Source organism: Petromyzon marinus, chromosome 17, assembly GCF_048934315.1.
Source record: "Petromyzon marinus isolate PM22_M1 ecotype Great Lakes invasive population chromosome 17, UKy_Petmar_22M1.pri1.0, whole genome shotgun sequence".
NCBI lineage: Eukaryota > Metazoa > Chordata > Hyperoartia > Petromyzontiformes > Petromyzontidae > Petromyzon > Petromyzon marinus.
Genome location: NC_133683.1, coordinates 16,147,954 through 16,171,209, shown reverse-complemented (window position 1 = coordinate 16,171,209; position 23,256 = coordinate 16,147,954). Strand labels below are relative to the sequence as shown.

Genomic DNA, 23,256 nt, shown 5'->3' with positions numbered 1-23,256 from the left:
TGGATCGCAGAAAGTAAAGGAGGTAGCCCTGCGATTTCTCGCTCACATCACTGCTGGTGGAAAGGCCTTCATTAGAGAGAGGCTCTGAAGAAAGAGATGGGTGGAGCCACACTTTGCAACCGCACGTGATTGGCCGATGGGCTCACCGTGGTTGTACCCTTGTTCGTCGAGAGGTGGACATGTGGGGGGCGATCATCAGACACTCGCAGGCACCACACGTGTCATTGTTATTTATAAAGCCTCCGCCGCCCCTGCAAAGTTAGACCGTGAATCGGTGGCTGGGTGGTTGGTTGGATGGTTGAGTGGTTGAGGTCATGCGTGGATTTATGGTTGAGTGATTTATTAGGAGGTTGAGTTATTCGGATGCGGTTGAGTAGTGTGTGGTTGGATGGATGCGTGGTTGGTTAGGTGAGTGATTGGGTGGTTGAGTGGGTAGGTGAGTGGTTGATTAGGTGCTTGAGTGGGTGGTGAGTGGTTGATTTGGGGGGCTGGATGAATGGGTGGGTGAGTGGTTGATTAGGTGGTTGAGTGGTTGGGTTGGGGGGCTGGATGAATGGGTGGATGAAGTGGTTGAGTTGGAAGGCTAGAGGAGTAGTTGGTTAGTGGTTGAGTTGGAAGGCTGGACGAATAGTTGGTGAGTGGTTGGTGGGTGGTTGGTGAGTGGTTGGTGAGTAATTGGTGAGTGGTTGGTGAGTGGTTGGTGAGTAGTTGGTGAGTGATTGGTGAGTGGTTGGTGAGTAGTTGGTGAGTAGTTGGTGAGTGGTTAGTGAGTGGTTGGTGGGTGGTTGGTGAGTAGTTGGTGAGTAGTTGATAGGTGGTTGGTGAGTGGTTGGTGAGTAATTGGTGAGTGGTTGGTGAGTAGTTGGTGAGTGGTTGGTGAGTGGTTGGTGAGTAGTTGGTGTGTGGTTGGTGAGTAGTTGGTGAGCGGTTGGTGAGTATTTGGTAAGCGGTTGGTGAGTGATTGGTGAGTAGTTGAGTGGTTGGTGAGTAGTTGATGAGTGGTTGGTGAGTGGTTGGTGAGTAGTTGATGAGTGGTTGGTGAGTGGTTGGTGAGTAATTGGTGAGTGGTTGGTGAGTAATTGGTGAGTGGTTGGTGAGTAGTTGGTGAGTGGTTGGTGAGTAATTGGTGAGTGGTTGGTGAGTGGTTGGTGAGTAGTTAGTGAGTGGTTGGTGAGCAGTTGGTGAGTGGTTGGTGAGTAGTTGGTGAGTGGTTGGTGAGTGGTTGGTGAGTAATTGGTGAGTGGTTGGTGAGTAGTTGGTGAGTGGTTGGTGAGTAATTGGTGAGTGGTTGGTGAGTAGTGAGTAGTTAGTGGTTGGTGAGTTGTTGGTGAGTCGACCACTCCCTCGGATTGCCACGAGGCGGCGATGTCTCACCAAGCGCCACGTGGGGGTACGCGGGGAGGGTAACCGCATTGAAAAAAACCGGTTACCGCATTGCCGCACAAATGTCTGGCGATGAACCGATCGGGTTTTACTTTTTAACCATAAAACGAAAGCAGTTGTCACAGGGGTGTGATGGTTCGCGTACCGGTGACTTGCAAGACAGATGACGCCGGTTGGATTCTATCTCCCGGCGCGGCATTTGAAACGACGGGGCGAGTGAAATCCCCCCCCCCCCGCCACGGGGCAGTGGAAATGTCTTCATCAACCACAGGTCGCGTGTGTTGGGGTCAAAGTGTGGGCTGACCTCTTCCAAGACGTTACTGTACTGGCCAGCGTGGAAGAGTAGACCAAGTACTTTCGAGAGCGCTAAATTAGTGGAGTGTCGTCCCCCCCCCCCCCCCTCAGCAGTGGCGTGAGCGAGAAATCGCAGGGCTGCGCCTTTGCCTCTTAACTGTGCAGATTAACCACTCGGTGACTTAGACCGCCGTGCTGGCTGGCGCGTCCGTTACAACAATTCCGCTGGAAACGGTTACCGGTTCCTGAATTGGGGAACTGGAAAACGGTTACCGGTTTTAGCAACCCAAGTGCGGACCTGCCTGGGAGAGGTGGAATAATATTATTACCTATCAGTCACGGCCGCTGACTAGTGGGTAGTCACTCGTTAGTGGTAGTCACTAGTTGTGGTTACGAATCAGTGGTTGTTGTGGCGAGTGAGTCAGGCTTCCAGGCCTCAGTGTTGACATTGATAATAATCGTGGTGATAGTGGTGAAGGTGGTGATGGTGGTGATTGCTGTGATATCGTTGGTAGGTGGTGCACCTGGTGATGGCAGTCGTGGTTGATGTTGGTATCGTGAAGATGATTGTGGTGATGGTGATAGTGGTCGTGTTTTGATTTAAAGCTTTCGTGACTGCAGGGATTCATATTCTTGGTTATTTCGATAAAGTCACGTAGAAGGGAAACAATAAAATAATAAAAATATAAAAAAACAATAAAATTCTCACGACGTTTCGACTGCAACACAAGCAATCATCATCAGGTGTGAAAGCCACAACAAGAAATTTTGAACCACAACAAGAAAATTTGAAAACATTTCTTGTTGTGGTTTTCACACCTGATGATGATTGCTTGTGTTGCAATCGAAACGTCGTGAGAATTTTATTGTTTTTTTACATTTTTATTATTTTATTGTTTCCCTTCTACGTGACTTTACCGAAAGAACCAAGATTATAGTGGTCGTGTTGGTGATGTTGATAGTGATGGTGTTGGTAGTGATGGTAGTGATGGTGGTGGTGATGGAAGAGGTCAATGGATGTATTAACCCATGACAGCCTCCCCGAGTCTCCCGCCCTGCGAGGTGTCCATACGTCCACGGCTGAGTGCGCCCTCCGCAAGGGAAGCCGGGAGGAGGCTACCCACTGAGAACCCACGCTGACTCGGGAATAATTAAGACCCGAAAGCTTCACACACATTGATTCAATAATATAATCCATTGCTGTTCTCCCGCAAGCCCGAACGCCTGCGGCCCAAGCTTATTACCACCTGCAGGAGCTCCACTCAGCTCCTCCTCACTACCCCCTCCTCTCTCCTCCCTCCTGTCTCCTCCCCGCTCTCGCCCCCTTCATTCCTTCGACCCGTTTTCACCTCTCTTCTCTCCCCCCATAGTCACCTCTTCCCCCCCCCTCTCTCTCGTCGCCACCTCTCATCTCACCTCTCTCCCCTGTCACTTCTCACTGCTTCCTCTACTCACCTCTGCTCTGTCACCTCTCCTCTCAATCGCTCCGCTCTCACATACCTCCTCTTGCCACTCCCCATCCTCTCTCTCTGCTCCCTCTCCCCGCTCCCTCTCCCCGGTCCCTCTCCCTGCTCCCTCTCCCTGCCCCCTCTCCCTGCTCCCACTCCCCGGTCCCTCTCCCCGCTCCCTCTCCCCGCTCCCTCCCTCTGCTCCCTCTCCCTGCTCCCTCTCTCTGCTCCCCCGCTGATTCCGCCGCGGCGCCGGGGTTCGCGATTGGAGGCCGCGCCGAGGCCCCGGGGGACCCCGCGGTTGCCGCTACCCCTCGCACCTGAGGGAGCGAAGGGGTGGGGATGGAGGAGCCGGGGGAGCTGCAGGATGAATCTCCTGGTCGTGGGACTTAGCTTCAGCTCGGAACTCAGGTACTTGGTGTCCCCCTGTCCCAAAGGCAACATTTCCCTCGACCCCTATTTCCCGTATTTCCGATATATCGGCGTCTACGTTCCCCCATGTCCCCGTGTCTCCGTGTCCCCAAGTTCTCATTTCCCTCAGTCTTAGTGATCCTCGTGTCCCCGTGATCCTAAGTTCCCGTTTCCCGCTACCCCAGAGTGTCTCCGTGTCCCCAAGTTCTCATTTCCCTCTCAGTAGTCTCCGTGTCCCAGTGACCCTAAATATCCCGTTATCCCAGTGTCCCCATGTCCCCCGTGTCTCCCGTGTCCCCCACGTCTCCCGTGTCCCCCGTGTCCCCCGTGTCCCCCACGTCTCCCGTGTCCCCCACGTCCCCCACGTCTCCCGTGTCCCCCACGTCTCCCGTGTCCCCCGTGTCCCCCGTGTCCCCCACGTCTCCCGTGTCCCCCGTGTCCCCCGTGTCCCCCACGTCCCCCACGTCTCCCGTGTCCCCCACGTCTCCCGTGTCCCCCGTGTCCCCCACGTCCCCCACGTCTCCCGTGTCCCCCACGTCTCCCGTGTCCCCCGTGTCCCCCGTGTCCCCCACGTCTCCCGTGTCCCCCGTGTCCCCCACGTCTCCCCCACGTCTCCCGTGTCCCCCACGTCTCCCGTATCCCCCGTGTCCCCCACATCTCCCGTGTCCCCCACGTCTCCCGTGTCTCCCGTGTCCCCCGTGTCCCGTGTCCCCCACGTCTCCCGTGTCCCCCACGTCTCCCGTGTCTCCCGTGTCCCCCGTGTCCCGTGTCCCCCACGTCTCCCGTGTCCCCCACGTCTCCCGTGTCCCCCGTGTCCCGTGTCCCCACGTCTCCCGTGTCCCCCGTGTCCCCCACGTCTCCCGTGTCGCCCGTGTCCCCCGTGTCTCCCGTGTCTCCCGTGTCCCCCGTGTCTCCACGTCCCCCACGTCCCCCGTGTCCCCCGTGTCCCCCACGTCTCCCGTGTCCCCCACGTCCCCCGTGTCCCCCGTGTCTCCCGTGTCCCCCGTGTCCCCACGTCCCCCACGTCCCCCACGTCTCCCGTGTCCCCCACGTCCCCCGTGTCCCCCACGTCCCCCGTGTCCCCCGTGTCCCCCGTTCCCGCCCGGCTTCCGTCCACCCCGAGGCTCTGTGCCTGCGTCTGTGGCGGTGGGCGACGTGTGGACATTTCTCGTGGCGGCTTTCGTCTCCCCGCGCGCGCCGTCGTTCTCTCGCTAATTGCGGCCACTCTGAAGCTGGGGGAGGAGCCGGGCGAGACAATGGGAGTCGCGGGGCGCGGCGGTTCGGCACCCGTCTAGGTCAGCTCCGGGGAAACTCGCGCGCAGCTGCGCAGCTGCTACTCGTGTCTCCCCGTGTGTGTGTGTCTACAAGTGTGTGCGTGTCTACAAGTGTGTGTGTGTGTGTCTCCCCGTGTGTGTGTCTACACGTGTGTGTGTGTCTCAACGTGTGTGTGTCTACACGTGTGTGTGTCTACAAGTGTGTGTGTGTCTCCCCGTGTGTGTGTGTCTACAAGTGTGTGTGTCTACACGTGTGTGTGTCTACAAGTGTGTGTGTCTCCCCGTGTGTGTGTCTACCCGTGTGTGTGTGTCTACAAGTGTGTGTGTGTCTACAAGTATGTGTGTGTCTCCCCGTGTGTGTCTACCCGTGTGTGTGTGTGTGTCTCCCCGTGTGTGTCTACAAGTGTGTGTGGGGAGCGGTAGTGTAGCGGTTAGCGCGCTGCGCTATGAACCTGACGACCCGGGTTCGATTCCCGCTCACGACCAAAACCAGTGATGAGTATTTGAACCGGTCCCGGGCCTCCCCTAGGTCGACTCAGCCTCAAATGAGTACCTGGTGCGGTGTGTAAACATCGCCACTAGGGAGACAAAGGCGGTTGGGCGTGGTGCTGGCCACCCACCCCCTCGTGTACCGTTCCGGCCTTCATAGGTGCTCGCTAACAACACTTGCCCCTACAGTCTGTTAAGGCTATACGGGGGATCTTTATCTTTGTCTACAAGTGTATGTGTGTGTCTCCCCGTGTGTGTGTGTGTCTACCTGTGTCTACCTGTGTGTCTCTGTTTTTACCTTTGTGTCTACCTGGTCGGGCGTGACTTCATAGGTGCTACTCGCTAACAGCAGTGGAATATTCGTCATTGTGTCTATCTCCTAGTGGCTATGCATATGCGTGTGCCGACCTGTGTGTCCACCCGTGTGTCCGTGTCTACCTGTGATTGTCTACCTCTTGATCCAACAGCCTGAAAAGGCCATACGAGAGATCGTTGCATTTTGTCTAATGTTGTTTACTATTGTCTACCAGTGTGTGTTTGTCTATCTGTGTTTACCAGTGTCTTACCTGCGTCTGTCCTATCGCCTTATCCACCTTTGTCTCCCCCCCCCCCCCCCGTGTCTACCCCGTGTCTCTCCCTCGTCTCTCTCTCTCCCGTATCTCTCCCTCTGTCTGTCTCCTGCCTCTCTGTGTGTCTCTCCCGTATGTCTCTCCCCTGTCTCTGTGTCTTTCTCCCTGTGACTATCGACCCGTGTCTTTCTCCCCGTGTCTATCCCCCGTGTGCCTCTCCCTGCCCGTGAAGTCCTCGACTCCCGATTTTCGTATCCGCGCCGCGTGGGCTCAACGCGTGGATCTCAGCGTCATGGCGGTGAGTGGGTGAGTCGGTGGGTGAGTGAGTCAGTGGGTGAGTGAGTGGGTGAGTCGGTGGGTGAGTGGGTGAGTCGGTGGGTGAGTGAGTGGGTGAGTCGGTGGGTGAGTGAGTGGGTGAGTCGGTAAGTGAGTGGGTGAGTCGGTAAGTGATTGGGTGAGTGAGTCGGTGGGTGAATGAGTCGGTGGGTGAGTCGGTAGGTGAGTGAGTGGGTGAGTCGGTGGGTGAGTGGGTGAGTCGGTGGGTGAGTGAGTGGGTGAGTCGGTAAGTGAGTGGGTGAGTCGGTAAGTGATTGGGTGAGTCGGTGGGTGAGTGAGTCGGTGGGTGAGTGAGTGGGTGAGTCGGTGGGTGAGTGAGTGGGTGAGTCGGTGGGTGAGTGAGTGGGTGAGTCGGTGGGTGAGTCGGTGGGTGAGTGAGTGGGTGAGTCGGTAAGTGGGTTTTGAGTCGGTGGGTGAGTGAGTCGGTGGGTGAGTGAGTGGGTGAATGAGTGGGTGAGTCGGTGGGTGACTGAGTGGCTGAGTCGGTGGGTGAGTGAGTGGGTGAGTCGGTGGGTGAGTGAGTGGGTGAGTGAGTGGGTTAGTCGGTGGGTAAGTGAGTGGGTGGGTGGATGCAGAGCGGGTGAGCTTTATACGAAGCTCCGGGTCGTCTCGGACACTGTCATGCCCTCCCGTCCATGTGCGCGCAAAACGTGCGCCCCGTTACAACATGAAACTTTCCAGGCTGCGATGCCAACGATTCATCCTGGGTTTAACCAGGCCGGATTGTGTGAGGAGCTCACCGATAACCGAACGACCCACACACTGTTCGCATCAGTGAGCGCCTCCGGCAGACAGGGCTATGTTGGCTGGGTCCTGTAACCCGCATGCCCAAGCAGCTTCTGTTTGCCCGAATATAGGACGGGGGTAGGGGGAGGGTGCTAAACGGGCGCGGCACGGACTGGAGAAGAGATGGACTGATGCGGCACGGGAAAGTTGTAGAGCTGAGTGGACTTGCCGAATACCGGTACAAGCGGTGTCAATATCGGCCGCCTCTGTGGAGGAGGCTCGTGAAGGACGCTGCTGCTGGGCAGTTGGAGGCAGTCGCCCTCCAACAACAGCGGAGGGCAGAGGAGCGACGCTCACAATAATGAGCCGAGTGCTGGCTGGATAAAATGCAGCAAGATTTGCACAGTGGGGACCAGAGGTGGTGCATCTGCCAGTTAACCCATAGCACCTGGGTCTGTATCGTGATCTCCTGCCAGTGATCCTCAAAGAGCGGGAATCGAACTCAGGTTGACTCACAGGCCATTAAGGTCGGGTCGCCCTTCCGGCTAACATCGGTGACGAATATCTGAACCGGCGTTGTACCCTCCCCTAGTTCCACTCAGCCTTAAACGAGTGACTGGTGCGGTGCGTGTTAAACGTCAGCCATGGGGAGACGAAGGCGACCGGGCGTGGTACCTGCCACCCACCCCCTCGTGTGCCGTGGCGGCCTTCATAGGTGCTACTCGCAAACAGCGCTTGGCTCTAAAAGTCTTCTCAAGGCTATACGGGGATCTTTGTGTTAGTCTTGTGCTGCTGTGCGCTATCTCTCTCTCTCGCTGTTGTCTCGCTCCTCTCGCCAAGTTGGCACGGGCACCGCTCATTTCGTAACCGAATGCGCGACCTCGCGTCTCACCGTGACAACGACGGCGTCTCAATTAACTCCTTCCCACTCCCCCCCCCCCCGTCTCTATTAACCCCCTTCCTACCCCTATGTTCCAACGAACATATTACTTATGTAGCGACATTAATGGTGTCACTATGGCGTTAGCGTCAGTTGCTGTCACGAGAGTGGAAACGCACGTCGGGAGTCATGACATGGATGCGGCCCATAGGGGGGGGGGGGGGGGCATAGTTCTGGTGAGGGCTGGAGGAGAGCTCGTGAGGACGTGCTACTCTGTGTGAACCCGAGTGGGCACGTGACCGGGACAGGGTAGCAAGGGGACCCGAAAGGGGACTCGAAGGACACGTGACGTGGAGCCGAGAGCCTTCTGGCAAGATCCAGAAGGGGGGCGTGGCCGAAGGCGGAGCGAGGCCGCGCTCGGCGGGATCAAGGGGACGCCCCGAGGGTGATCGGCGCTCGAATTGTGGAATCAACCTTTAGTGCTACGTCTCTTCGTGCTGCGGTCTTCGCCCGGCATCGTGGGTCAGACAGCATGTAGTCTGACTGACCCGGTTGTGTAGTTAACCCGCTGCTCACATAGCTAACCGTGTAGCTATCACCTACCAGTAGAACCAGTGTACGTTTAGTGAGTTACCCTGTTGGGGTGTTGGAATAAACGTGTTGCCTCCAAACTCCAGCGTGCGCCTCCGTACAACACACCACACTTACACTGGGTGCCACTTAACAAGTTAACACCCCCAAGTCCCTCCCCTCTACCAGCCCCCCCCTCTCCCCTCTAGACCCCCCCCACTCCCCTCTAGCCCCCCCTCCCCTCTAGCCCCCCTCTCCTCAAGCCCCTCCCCTCTACACCCCTTCCCTCTAGCCCCCCTTCCCTCTAGCCCTCCTCTCCTCGAGCCCCCTCCCCTCTAGCCCCCCCCCTCTCCCCTCTAGCCCCCCCTCCCCTCTAACCCCCCTCTCCTCAAGTCCCTCCCCTCTACACCCCTTCCCTCTAGCCCCCCACCCCCTCTCCCCTCTAGAACCCCCCACTCCCCTCTAGCCCCCCCTCCCCTCTAGCCCCCCTCTCCTCAAGCCCCTCCCCTCTACACCCCTTCCCTCTAGCCCCCCTCTCTCCCCTCTAGCCCCCCCCCCCTTCCCTCTAGCCCTCCTCTCCACGAGCCCCCTCCCCTCTAGCCCCCCCCTCTCCCCTCTATCCCCCCCCTCCCCTGTAGCCCCCTCCCCTCTAGCCCCCCTCTCCCCTCTATCCCCCCTCCCCTCTAGCCCCCTCTCTCCCCTCTATCCCCCCTCCCCTCTAGCCCCCTCTCTCCCCTCTAGCCCAACCCCCCTCTATAGCCTCCCCCCCCCCTCTATCCCCCCTCCCCTCTAGCCCCCTCTCTAGCCTCTCTCCCCTCTAGCCCCCCTCCCCTCTAGCCCTCCGTACCCCCTCCACCCAACCCCACTGCTGGTGCCTCACTGCTCTGGGCAGCGCGTTTTGGCGAGGGTCCTGCCTCTGGATATTTGGCCAATTCCTTCAGAATGAGACAGGGCTGAGCGCGTGGCGGTCTAGACTCTAGAGGGTGTTTGTGTAGTGTATGTGTGTAGGGTGTTTTATTGTGTAGTGTGTGTAGTGTTTTCTATGTGTCGAGTGTGTAGTATGTTCTATGTTGTAGTGTGTTCTACGTGTGTCGTGTATGTGCCGTGTGTTCTACGTATATTGTGTTATCTAGTGTGCAGTGTGTAGTTGTGTTCTAGGTGTGTAGTGTGTGTGTAGTGTATATAATGTGTTTTTGAGTGTAGTGTCTGTGCGTAGTGAGGTGCAGTGTGTAGTGTGAGTGTGCAGTGTAGTATGTGTGTAGTGGAGTATGAAGGTGTGTTGTGGAAACTGCGCGATTGCATGATCACACGGACAGTGTGGGTTATCTGGGGTCAGCCTGTGGAGAAGGCGAAAACAGTGTGGGTCGTGTTAGGACAGCCAAGTGCAAAGGCTGGGATGATGAGGTAACGGTTTGGCCAATTAAGCCAGAGGATCAGCAACGGCGGTGATTGGCTGTGGCTGTTGTCAAGGGCGAGGAGGCGTCGAGATGTCTGGAGAAAGGCAGGTGTTTGAGGACGCTAAGCGTGCGGAGGCACGCGGGCCAATTAATTATCGATAATGAGAATGGGAAAAATTGGGTCGAGACACACAGAGAGGGAGAGTTGGAGTTGGGAGCTGGACGAGGAAGACGTGGAATTTGGAAACAGAGTTTGGAAACAGAGTTTGGAAACAGAGTTTGGAAACAGAGTAGAAACAGAGTAGAAACAGACTTTGGAAACAGAGTTTGGAAACAGAGTTTGAAAACAGAGTTTTGAGACAGAGTGGGAAACGGAGTTGGAACAGAGTGTGAAGCAAGACAAAGTAGTTAGCAGTGGAGTGAGCGTAGCGATAGCGAAGCTGAAGCAAGACGAAGTAGTTAGCAGTGGAGTGAGCGTAGCGATAGCGGAGTTGAAGACGCTGTGTGCCGAGTGTGCGAAGTCGCTGTGTGGGAAGACGCTCTGTGCGGAGTTGCTGAACGGGGAGTTGCTGAGTGCGAAGCAAGTGAAGTGATAGTGGGGAGACAAAGGTGGTGAGCGAGACGAGCGGAGGACGGCGAGCGAGCCGTGGTGACCAGGATACTGTGGAGTGTGGAGGACATGTTGAATGTTGTAAATGAAGCGGTGTTCGAAGAAAGACAGAAGTTGTCCGCGTAAAGTCGAACACTACATGTGTATAGTTTGTGTAGTGTAGTGTGTGTAGTGTAGTGTGTGTATAGTTTGTGTAGTGTGTGTAGAGTGAGTGTAGTTTGTGTATTGTGTGTGTAATGCTAGTGTGTAGTGTGAGTGTGTAGTGAGTGTGTGTCCGGCAAAAACAACCCCCTACCTCGTTGGTGCCGGACGGCAACGTTGTGGTGAGCAGTGCCGTGGTGGGGAGGGCCAATTTAGATTGGCCATTCCCCTCATGGCGTTTGTAACCACCACAGAGGCCAAATGGGGGCTCTGTACGGGTGCGAGGGGCTGGTAACCCCTCCACCTTCAATAAATTTCCACAAAACCACGTCTAAAATATCTAATTAAGCTTGTGCCAGAGGCCCCGAGGGGACAGGTGTCTATGATGTCTCCTGGCCAAACCCCATTTGGTGGAGCCAGGAGACTGAATCCTTACCCTCAGGGCTCCACCAGAAACAACAAAAAACCACTGCAGGTGGCCACGTGGAATGTTCAAACGCTCACTGCGGAGGAGAGTCTGCCAATTCTCTGTCGTGAGCTGGACCGGTACCGCCTGGATCTCTGCTATTCACGAGGCCCAGTGGACTGGCTCTGGCTCCTGCCACCATGAGGGGTGGACAGCCCTCTACTCAGGGAAAGAGACGGACAAACAACAGGGAGTGGCTCTTCTTCTGATCAAAATAATGAAGGGGGCATGGGAGCATGGCGGTGAGGTGTGGGAAGCTGTAAGCCCCAGGCTACTTTGAGCTCGCCTTCCCATCAACCTGAGGCGAGGAGTGGTGGTCGTGGTCCCCACCGAAGACGAACATCCCTGGAGGGATGCAGGCAAGGCCGATGAGTCAGATCCTAGCTAAAGTGGCCCCTCGGGATAGTCATCTTGTTGGGCGACTTCAATGCCCGATTTGGTCATGATGCTGGCACCTGGTCTGGAGCGATTGGAAGGCATTGGCCAGATCAACTCAATAACAACGGGAGGAGGCTGCTAGATTTTTGTGCAGCCCATGGGCTTGTAATTACCAACACGCTGTTCCGGTATCGGCGCATCCACACAACATCATGGATGAATGCCGGGTCCAAGCAAGAACATCTGCTGGACTACATAGTGACGGAACAGCGGATTCAGGCCCATGTCCTTGACACCAGGACCTACCATGGAGCTGATCTGCCCATTGACCATCGACTTGTCATCTGTAAGATACACCTGCCATTCTTCCACTCCGGTGGTAGGTGTACACCCAGGACCCCATTCAAACCCAAAGTGGCATGGTCTAAGCTAGCTGATGAAAGTTGCAAGCGAGAATTTCATCAACGCTTGCGGCTGGGGTTGGCATCGTCCCCCACTCCTCCAGATGTCGAGGGGAAATGGGCGAGGTTTAGGACTATGGCTCAGGTTTGCAAATTTGTTGAGCATTTCTGTGAGGTCCTGGGGGAGGGGAAATCCCTCAGCCTGGAAAACATCATGGGACAAAGTTCTGATGACCATGCTGAGGCTGCGGTGTCCCAAATATTGGAAGAAGTCACCCCCTGTGAGTGGCTGGCTGAGGTGCCATCTGTTGAGGAAGTATTGAAGGCGATCCAGAGTCTGAGACCAGTAAAGGTACCGGGCAGAGATGATCTCCCAAGCGAAATACTGAGGGAGGGTGGCGTTTGTGCACAGACTGCTCTACATGACATCATAACAACAGTCTGGACCACTGGATGGGTTCCGCAGGATTGGAAGGATGCCCTGGTGGTCCCCCTCTTTAAGAAGGGAAACCACACAGACAGTAAAAGCTACAGGGGCATCTCACTCCTCAGTGTGCCGGGAAAGGTGCTGGCAAGGATTATTCAACATCGCCTTGCTCGGCACGCTGAGGAGAGGCTTGCGGAGCCGCAATGCGGTTTCAGGAAAGGGCGGTCCTGCACAGATGCCATATTTTCTGTCCGGCAGCTACAGCAGAGGTGTAGGGAGTTCCAACAAAACCTACATCTTTGCTTATTGACCTGGTCAAGGCCTATGATACCATCAGTAGGCCTGGGCTCTGGGTTATTCTTTGTGCTTTCAGAGTCCCTGACCCTCTGCTCATAATCATTAAGGACCTTCATGATGGTGAGCGGGCCCGGGTAAAACTACGTGGCCGGGAGTCGGAGCCATTCCCTGTTCATCTTGGGGTGCGACAGGGATGTCCTCTGGCTCCCACATTATTTAACATATTTTTCGACCACGTAGTTCATGAAGCCTTCTGGTACAGATACAATGGGAGGTTGATCGATGCCTGGGTGGGGTCTAGGGATGGCTCCCTATTGGTCAACCACGTTATGTATGCCAATGATCTGGTAATTGCTGCTCATTCAGCGGAGGAGCTGGAGGTGCTGCTGCTGAACCTGGAGGTGGGGCCTTACCATCATCCCCACCAAAACCTGCCTGGGTATTTTGTACCATCGGACACTCCACCTCCACAATTCCCAATTGGTGATGGGGCAGTTGTGGAGAGAGTGGAGAGTTTCCCATACCTGGGTAGTGTGCTTATGACCGGCTCCGGTCTGACAGCAGAGGTCTCACTCCAAATCAGTCGAGTGGCAATATCTTTTCATCGGTTGCTTAACGCTGTGTGGAAGCTACCTGGTCTGTCGCTCCGCACTAAGCTTCAGGTCTTCTCGGCCACGGTCGAATCGTGGACCCCCCTAATGGAACATCTTCGCCGGTTAGAAACATTTAGGCTGGCCTGTCTATAATCCATCCTGGGTTTAACCAGGCTGGATTATGTGAGCTTACAAATCCTTGAAAGATCTGGATAAAGTCCCATCGGTGAGCTCCTCCGGCAGGCAAGGCTGCGTTGGCTGGGTCATGTAGCCAGCATGCCCAGCCACCACATGCCTAAACAGCTTTTGTTCGGCCGGATAGAGGGGGCTAAATGGGCGCGGCACGGGCTAGAGAAGAGATGGAGTGGTGTGGTACAGGAGGATGTGGACTTGCCGATGACTGGTACCAGCGGTGTCAAGATCGGCCTCTGTGGAGGAGCCTCGTGAAAGACGCTACTGGGCAGTTGGAGCCAGTCGCCCTCCAACAACAACGGAGGGCGGAGGAGCGACGCTCACAACAATGAGCGGAGCGCCGGGTGGCTAACGCACAGCAAGTTGGCACAGTAGGGGGCACCGGTGGTGCATCAGCCAGTCATCTCAGTCAGTCGACCGGTGGTTGCTGGGTCTGCCCCGCGACCTCCTGCCAGCGGGCATTCGACGTTTCACATGGCATCAAAGTGTACATAGCTTGGCACAAGCATCACCAGCACTTAGTGGTGAATGGCGGTTGTTGTGTCTAGTGAGTGTGTGTGTAGTTTGTGTGTAGTTTGTGTGTCCCCTCTACCCCTCTTCCTCTCCAAGACCCCCCCCCCCTCCATTCCCGCCGTTCCTCAACCCTCCCTCAGGACTCTCCCCCCCCCTTACCTCTCTGGGCTCCCCCCCCCCCCACTTGCCTCCCCCCCCCCCCTTGCTGGCATCTCCCTCCCTCCCTTAGTGTGCGGTGTGTGTATAGCGTGTATAGTGTACTGAGCATGTGTCGTAAGTGGAGTGAGTGTAATGTGTAGTGTATAGTGTGTTTGTTGAGTGTGTGTAGTGTGTAATGAGTGTCGTGTGTGTAGTGAGTGTGTATAGTGAGTGTGTATGTGTAGTGTAATATGCAGAGGCGCACACACTATACAGTAGTTGGAGGCAACACGTGTATTAACTTCTCTAACCACTTCGGATTCTACAGCTAGGTGTGGCTATACTGTTCGCTATGTGCGTGCGCGTTAACTATAACGAACTGGCCAGTCAGCACACACGCTGCCGAGCTAAGACTCAACCCTATTAACGAAGAGCGAAGAGACCGGGACCCCAGGACGATCCCCACAAACGAGCCCTGATCCCCGTCGGGGCTCCGCCTTTTATTCTCTGGTCGCGGCCTCGCCCTGCCCTCGGCCACGCCTCCTCCTGGATCAAGTCAGGAGCTCCCGGCTCCCTGTCACGTGTCCCTCGAGCCCCCGAGGGAGGTTCTCGGCGCTCAGCAGCACTCATGATAGTGGCTGGCGCTAACACCGTAGTGACATCAATTATGTCACGACATGTGTGTAGTGTATAGTGAGTGAGTGTGTGTAGTGTATAGTGAGTGTGTGTAATGAGTGTGTGTAGTGTCTAGTGAGTGTGTGTAGTGTATAGTGAGTGTGTGTAATGAGTGTGTGTAGTGTATAGTGAGTGTGTGTAATGAGTGTGTAGTGTATAGTGAGTGTGTGTAATGAGTGTAGTGTGTGCAGGGAGTGTGTATAGTTAGTGTGTGTAGTGTCTAGTGAGTGTGTGTAGTGTATAGTGAGTGTGTGTAATGAGTGTGTGTAGTGTCTAGTGAGTGTGTGTAGTGTATAGTGAGTGTGTGTAATGAGTGTGTGTAGTGTATAGTGAGTGTGTGTAATGAGTGTAGTGTGTGCAGGGAGTGTGCCGGCCTTAATGATTTGTTCTCGTGAAGGGGTAACGGGGCGAGCCCTGCACGCAATAACCGTGACCTCCCCCCCCCCCAATACCGCGGTGCTCAACATGACCACCGCATGAGCCGGGGGTGCCGATAAGGGCTGTGAGCCCGTGTCACGTTGTCATGCAGGGAGAGGGATGAGAGCCTTGATCCTGGAGGGGAGGGGCCACGGGATCCCCGGGGTGCCCGGAGAAGGAGGAGGCGTTGATACCCAGAGCCCAACACGTGCGTGTGTGTGTATGTACGTGTGTGTGTGTACGTGTGTGTACGTGCGTGTACGTGTGTGTGCGTGTGTGTGTACGTATGTGTGTGTACGTGTGTGTATGTACGTGTGTGTGTACGTGTGTGTGCACGTGCGTGCAATAATCATCACTGGGGAAACAAAGGCGGCCGGGCGTGGTGTCTGGCCACAACAAACGACGCTCGTTCACCATCCCCGGCCTTCACCGGTGCTCATGAACAGAATTGGCCCCAACAGTCCGCCAAGCGGGCTTTTCAAGTTCGATTCCTGCTCACGGTCACAACATCGTTGACTAATATCTGTATCGGTTCGGGCGTGGTGGTGTTGGCCACACCACCACCAACTTCGTGTGCCGTGCAGGCCTTTGCCGTAGTTTGCTACTCGCAGACAGCACTTGCCCCAACAGTCTGTCCGAGGCTATACGGGGGATTTGTTTTAAATTGTCTTTGTGCGCGCGCGCGCGCGTGCGTGGCCCCGCGACGATGGGTTTATGCAGGCCGCGTTGCGGGGATTAGTGCAACGCGTAAAGGGCACGGGTGTGAGTTGTGTCACGCTGCAAAGACAAAGATCCCCCGTATAGCCTCAACAGACTGTTGGCGAGCACCTATTGGGAGCAACCGCACCACTTACTCATTCAAGGCCGAGTTTCCCGCGGCACACTCGCAGAGAGACAAAGATCTCCCATGTAGCCCTGAGCGACTTTTGGGGAAAGTGCTGCTGTTAGCGAGCACCTGTGAAGGCCGGTGCTGCACATGCCGGGTGTGGGTGGCCAGCACCACGCCCGGCTGCCTTTGTCACATCGCGCCAGGTACTCATTTGAGGCTGAGTCAACTTAGGGGGAGGCCCAGGACTGCTTCAGAAAATCAAAGACAAATATCCCCCGTATAGCCTAAACAGACTGTAGGGGCAAGTGCTGTTAGAGAGCACCTATGAAGGCCGGAATGGCACACGAAGGGGGTGGGTGGCCAGCACCACGCCCGACCACCTTTGTCTCCCCACACCGCACCAGGTACTAATTTTGAGGCTGAGTCGACCTAGGGGAGGTACAGGACCGGTTCGAATAATCGTCGCTGGTGCTGGCCGTGAGAGGGAATCGAACTCGGGTCGCCGGGTTCGTAGCGCTAACCGCTACACCACCGCTCCCCCACTCGCCACTGATGTCACACACACACACCACACACACACCCCACACACACACCACACACACCCCACACATACACGACACCACACACACACCCCACACACACACCACTCACATACACCACACACACACCACACCACACACACCACACCACACACACCATACACACCACACACACCACACACACACACCACACACATACACCACACAACCACACACACACCACACACACACACCACACACACCACACACACCACACACACACCACACACACACTCCACACACACCCCACACACACACCACACACACACCCCACACACACCATACACACACCACACACCCCACACACACAGCACACACACCACACACGCAGTCGCCACAGGCGGCGCCAAAGGAGAGGCGAGGTAGCCGTGTTTGCTGCCGGAGGGGTGATCGGGCGATGACATCTTTCCCCTCCCATCCCCCCCCGCTACCAGTGAAACCCGTGAAGGTGAGACGAGGTTAGAGGAGTGGGGGGGGCTACACGTGGCAGGCGATAGACGACTGTGGAGACAGCGGCGTGGGTGGGTGCCGTTACCTTGGATCACCAGGAGATGGCACCAGAGCGAAGTGTGGACTGATCGCCGTCTGTCTCCATATGTACGGGGATAGAGCGTTGTCCCCTCGCTCGCTCGCGTTGAGTTTTCTCCGTGGCGTTCCGCTTTTCCTCCCACCTGGATAATAATAAACACGACTCGTCATTGATTGGCTGAAAACTTATTCAATTAAAACCCCACAATGTAGCAGCAGCAGCAGCAAGGACCCTCCTGAAAAAAACCCCAGTGTAGCTCTCACCTGGATAGATAACAAGTAAAAGTGTTTACACGCGGTGAGAAGTTAAAGGCGCAGCCCTGCAAACTGCTCGCTCACCCCACTGCTGGCGGAAGAGTCTCCACTGGAGGGCGCTCTGAGGAGCCCCCTTTATAGGATATTTGGCCCACTCTTCCACACACTAGCTAGACGCGTTGCAAGAGGTGGGGGATACCCACACTTTACCCCACCTCACCACACGACGACCTGCCAATAGGCTTGACTACGGAGTTACTGGTGGACAGAGGCGAGGTTGGGCTTCTGCTGGTGGCGGGTGGGGTGAGTTTAATAAACTTTTGCACCCCTATTTCAAATGCCGCGCCTGGGAAATCGACACATCACAGGCAACATCGCCTTCACCTCCAGCAGCCCCCCCCCCGCCACCCCCCCCCACCTCGACCCCCCAACCTCGACTCCCCCAGCTCCACCCCCCAACCTCCACCCCCCAACCTCCACCCCCAAACCCCCACCCCCAAACCTCCACCCCCTACCGCCACCCCCCCACCCCCTACCGCCACCCCCCCACCTCGACCACCCCACCTCCACCCCCCCAACTGTCGGAGAGGGGGCGGGGCTGCGGGATTGGCCCCGCCCCTCGCGGTGGGGGGGGTGGCGTCTGATGCACGGCACGCACAGAGACACGGAGACACGCGGGGAGAGACGCGGGGACTCACTCCGATCCCGCAGAACCGGCGCTCATCACCGCTCCCACGTCCAGTGAGTGTCTCGTGTCTCTGTGTCCCGTGTCTCTGTGTCCCAGTGTGTGTTCGTCTCTCTGTCCCGTGTCTCTGTGTCCCAGTGTGTCTTCGTCTCTATGTCCCGTCTCTCTGTCCCAGTGTGTCTTCGTCTGTATGTCCCATGTCTCTGTTCCAGTGTGTCTTCGTCTGTATGTCCCGTCTCTCTGTCCCAGTGTGTCTTCGTCTGTATGTTCCGTCTCTCTGTCCCAGTGTGTCTTCGTCTGTATGTCCCGTCTCTCTATCCCAGTGTGTCTTCGTCTGTATGTCCCGTCTTTCTGTCCCAGTGTGTCTTCGTCTCTATGTCCCATGTCTCTGTGTCCCAGTGTGTCTTCGTCTGTATGTCCCGTCTCTCTGTCCCAGTGTGTCTTCGTCTGTATGTCCCATGTCTCTGTCCCAGTGTGTCTTCGTCTGTATGTCCCGTCTCTCTGTCCCAGTGTGTCTTCGTCTCTATGTCCCATGTCTCTGTGTCCCAGTGTGTCTTCGTCTCTATGCCCCGTGTCTCTGTGTCCTAGTGTGTCTTCGTCTCTCTGTCCCTTGTCTCTGTGTCCTGTGTCCCCGTGTCTCTGTGTCCCAGTGTGTCTTCGTCTATACGTCCCGTGTCTCTGTCCCAGTGTGTCTTCGTCTCTATGCCCCGTGTCTCTGTCCCAGTGTGTCTTCGTCTCTATGTCCCGTGTCTCTGTGTCCTGCGTCCCCGTGTCTCTGTGTCCCAGTGTGTCTTCATCGCTATACCCTGCGTCTCTGTGTCCCGTGTCTCTGTGTCCCGGTGTCTCTGCGTCTCTATGACCCCGCGTCTCTGTGTCCCCATGTCATTGTTACCCCGTGTCTCTGTGTATCTTATTTTCCCGTGTCTCTGTATTCTGGTGTCTGTGTCCCCCGTTTCTCTCCGTGTGTCCGTGTACCCGCGTGTCCGTGTCCCCGTGTCCCCGTTTTCTATGCTTCACTGTCCCATGTCAAGTGTCGTTCTGTCCCCGTGTCGCTGTGTCACCGTGTATCAATGGCTCGTGTCTGCGTGTCTTGTATGCTCTGTCTATCGGTGTCCTCTGTCTCTATGCCCCGAGTCCCCGTGTCTCTATACTCCGTGTCTCCGTGTCCCGTCTTTCTTTGCCCTGTGTCTCGTGTCCAGCGAACAAGGGACAAAGAGAGAGAGATACAACACACAACTCACACATACACAGATAGACATTTGGGCATACATACAACACACACAAAGAGACAGACATAGAATGTCTGTGTCTTTGTGTGGGCATGTTAGTGTGTGGGGAGCGGTGGTGCAGCGGTTAGTGCGCTGCACTACGAAACAGGTAGCTTCCCCTAGGCTGACTCAGCCTCAAATTAGTGCTTGGTGAGGTGTGTAAACATCGCCACTGGGGAGACAAAGGCGGTCGAGCGTGATGTTGGCCACCCACCCCCTCGTGTGCCTTCATAGGTGCTCCATAACAGCACTTGCCCCAACAGTCTGTTGAGGCTATACGGGGAATCTTTGTCTTGTCTTTGTTAGTTTGTGTGTCGGTGTGTGTGCGTGTGTAGAGGTGCTCGCTAAAAGCACTTGCCCCAAGAGTCCGGTAAAATAAAAAAAGGCGAAACGGAGGATGTTTGTCTTTGTTAAGGGAGTGAGTTTAGCGAGTGCTGTTGTGATGGGCGCGCTGCAAATATGAATCTGGACAGCGGCCGAGTTGGATTCCCGCTCTCGCGGTCCACATCAGTGGTCAAATACAAAACAAATGTTAACACTTACATGGGACTGTCGTTTTTTAATGGAAAAAGAACGGATGATACTGCACTGGAAACATGATACTCCACTTGTTCGCCATCATTGTTGTCTCCAGAGCCCGGATGCACATTTATTGCGGTATTTGTTGCATCAGGGGCCATCCATGTAGTAGGTACGCGAAAATCTGTCAAAACTTGATCCCTCCTCTCCTCCCTGTACGCACGCGGGCTTTTTACCCCCCCCCCTCCGCCTGCGTACGTACAGCCTGACGCACCCCCCCGAATCCTATAGAACGGCCGATATTTAATCCACGCAGAAACGATCAAGGATTAATAATATTCACGTGTTTAAGTAAACAGATAGTCCACCGCCCGACTGACTCATTTGAAGGCCAATGTCGACAAATTATGTTCGAGGCTTCACCACCCCCCACCCCGTTTCCCCCCCTCCTCCCTCCATGCGTACGCACTAAATGGATGGCCCCCTATTCTCAGAAGTGTTAACATGTTTTTTTGAAGCACCCTGGACTATTACATGTGAAGCGGGTTCAGGGGTTTTCACCTGAACGAGTCAGTCCCCCGCTGCGGTGCGTCAACCCCAGCGCTGGGGGGAGACAAAGGCGGCCACCGGGGTGTGGGTCCCGGCCACCCACTTCCTCGCGTGCCTTACCGCCCTCGATCGGTGCTGGCCAGCGGCGCTTGCCCCAACAGTCTGCTTGAGGCTTTAGGGGCCGTCCATAAATGACGTCACGCACCTGGGGGGAGGGGGTCAGACATTTGTGACGATGTGTGACGAGGGGGGGGGGTTGTTTGAGAAATGTGACGTCACATCAAATTGCGCAACTTTAAATAAATATAGACAACACGTTCTACTTAATTAAATAGACCTTTTTTTAAATAAATATTTTCTTCTACAACATTTTTTGTGATGCCGTGTGACGATACGGGGTGGGAGGGGTCAAAAATCGTCCAAAATCGCGTGGCATCATTTATGGACGGCCCCTTACAGCGGGAGGGTGACTTTGTCTGTTCGCCGCCTTGGTTAGTTCGTGCGTGTGACTTCGTGCGTGTGGGGAGCGGTGGTGCAGCGGTTAGCGCTACACAGCGCTACGAACCCGCCCACCCGGGTTCAATTCCCGCTCACGGCCAACACCCGGTGACGATTATCTGAACCCGTCCTTGGCCTCCCCTAGGTCGACTCGGCCTCAAATGAGTACCCGGTGCGACATGTCAACATCGCCACGAGGGAGACAAAGGCGGCCGGGCGTTGTGTGTGATGGCCACCCACCTCCTCGTGTGCCGTGCCCGCCGTTATAGGTGCTCGCTAACAGCACTTGCCCCTACAGTCTGTCAAGGCTACACGGGGGGGGGGGGGGGTCTTTGTATTTGTGCCCGTGCAGCGCGTGCGTCATCGTGTCTCGGATAGTGACGAGGAGGGGGGGGAGGAGGAGGTGGGGGGGGTGATGAGCTGGGGGGGGGGAGGTCGTGAAAGCGGACGTGTGGCCACGTGAGCGTCGTGTTTGCGATGTTCCTCTAGCCCGCTCGGCCCCTGTCTCACAAGTCGCCTGGCCTCTTGAACGCCTGCAGCCGTGAGATAACGCGTGGAGGGAGCAGGGATTCGTTCGGAACGAGTCCCCGTGCCCTCACACCATACGCACGGGTTCTCACCTCTTGCCTCCTTTGATTGTATGTTGAACGTCTGTCGTGTCTCACGTGTCCCAGTGTCCACCTGTTTGTGTCCGCTAGTCCCCGCGAGGTTATGTAATGACAATGAGTTGTTGTGATACATGGAGAATGAGTGGTATACTCACGTCCCCGTTTTCCCATGTCCCCCTCTTCCTGTGTCTCTGTGTCCTCTTGTCCCCGCGTCCTCACGTACCCGTGTTCCCATATTCCTGTGTCTCTGTGTCTTCATACAGTGATTATAATTAGTTATACTATATAATATGTCCCGTGTCCCCGTGTCACTTAGTCTCCGTGCTCCGTGTCTCCATGTCTATGGGTCTCTGTGTCCCGTGTCCCATTTCCCCGTGACTCTGCGCGTGTCCCCCGGATCTCTGCGTGTCCCCCGGGTGTCCCCCGTGCTGCTGCGTGTCCCCCGGGTGTCCTCCGCGTCTCCCCCGGGTATACCCCGTCCCCATGTCCCCCGGGTGTCCCGCGTGTCTCCGCGTGTCCCCAGTGTCTCCGCGTGTCCCCCAGGTGTCCCGCGCGTATCTCCCGTGTTCCGCGTGTCTCTTGAGTCGCCGCGTGTCTGCGTGTCTCCCCCAGCAGTCCCCGCGCTCCATGCTGTCGCGCACGGTGGAGCGGTGGAAGGAGTACCGCGCTCGCTGCCTCGACGAGATGGAGTCCACGCCATACCCCCCACACGCGGCCGGTGCGCGGCGCACGGCCCAGTCTCACAGACCTCCTCATCATCAACCTCATCCTCCACCTCATCTCCCTCCCTCCTCATTCTCTCTGTTCACCTGTGAATCATCGTTCTCGTTCCCCCCCGCCTCCTCCTCCCCCCTCCCCCCCCTCCTCCCCCCCCCCTTCTCCCCCCTCCTCCCCCCCTCCTCCCCCCTCCCCCCCCCTCCTCCCCCCCCCCCGCCCCATGCCCCGGGTCGTTGTGCGTGACGAAGCAGCGCTCACTACGCAAGATTAAAATGAAGCCACTTGCGGGTCCAGGGGGGCGCGGGGGAGTAGGGGGGGGGGCGATGGAAGTAGGGGTGCTGCGGTGTGTCCTTGTGTCTCAGCCGCTGTCCCCGTGTCTCCAGTTCTACTTTGTGTCCTTTTACCTTGACACTTGTCTCATCTGCGTCCGTGTCCCCGTGTCTCCCCTCGTGTCCCCGTGCCTCACCCCGTGCCTCACCCCGTGTCCCCGTGTCTCCCCTCGTGTCCCCGTGTCTCACCCTGCGTCTCACCCCGTGTCCCCGTGCCTCACCCCGTGCCTCACCCCGTGTCCCCGTGTCTCACCCCGCGTCTCACCCCGTGTCCCCGTGTGCGCCACGCAGGCCGCTACTGTAACCGCACGTTTGACAGCTACGTGTGCTGGCCGGACGGTCTCCCGGGGCAGAGCGTGAACGTGAGCTGCCCCCCCTACCTGCCCTGGTCCGACAGCGGTAGGGACCTGCCGTGACACCACCTGACCCCACCGACCCCATCCTGACTGCGCTCAACCCCTTTCTGACCCCTTCACGACCTCGTCCTGACCCCACCCTGACCTCACCCGACCCCTTCCTGACCCCACACAGCCCCCTCCTGACCTCTTCCTGACCGCCGTAGGGAGACCCCTTTCCTCATACCACGTTGACCCTACATGACCCCACCCGATCCCACCTTGACCTCGCGTGCGACGCGACATTTGCGCAGCATCTGGAGGCCACCGCGTCTCAAGATGCCGTGCGGCAGCACGGCGTGTGACGCGCGTCATGTGGGATATCACGCGTACTTGGTGCGCAGTGCAGGCGCTCGTGGTTAACAAGAGGAAGGGGTTGGGATCGGCCTTGAACAGTGGCGGGGGTTCGAGAGCACAGACGGCTGGGGGAAGGGGAGTTCCCTATTTACGGCATGCGGTGACGCGGAAACTCC

General features: G+C 56.7%; 1 protein-coding gene across 1 annotated transcript in view; it reads left to right on the top strand.

Annotated features, from left to right (window-relative positions):
- The first annotated feature begins 17,847 nt into the window (after positions 1-17,847).
- LOC116943261 (glucagon-like peptide 1 receptor) overlaps positions 17,848-23,256 on the top strand; it is a 71,738-nt gene continuing 66,329 nt past the window's right edge. The window contains exons 1-3 of the mRNA XM_032955969.2: positions 17,848-17,956; positions 21,955-22,060; positions 22,680-22,787. Of these exons, the coding sequence (XP_032811860.1) occupies positions 21,970-22,060; positions 22,680-22,787 (199 nt within the window). The 5' untranslated portion in view covers positions 17,848-17,956; positions 21,955-21,969. The remainder of the gene's footprint in view (positions 17,957-21,954; positions 22,061-22,679; positions 22,788-23,256) is intronic.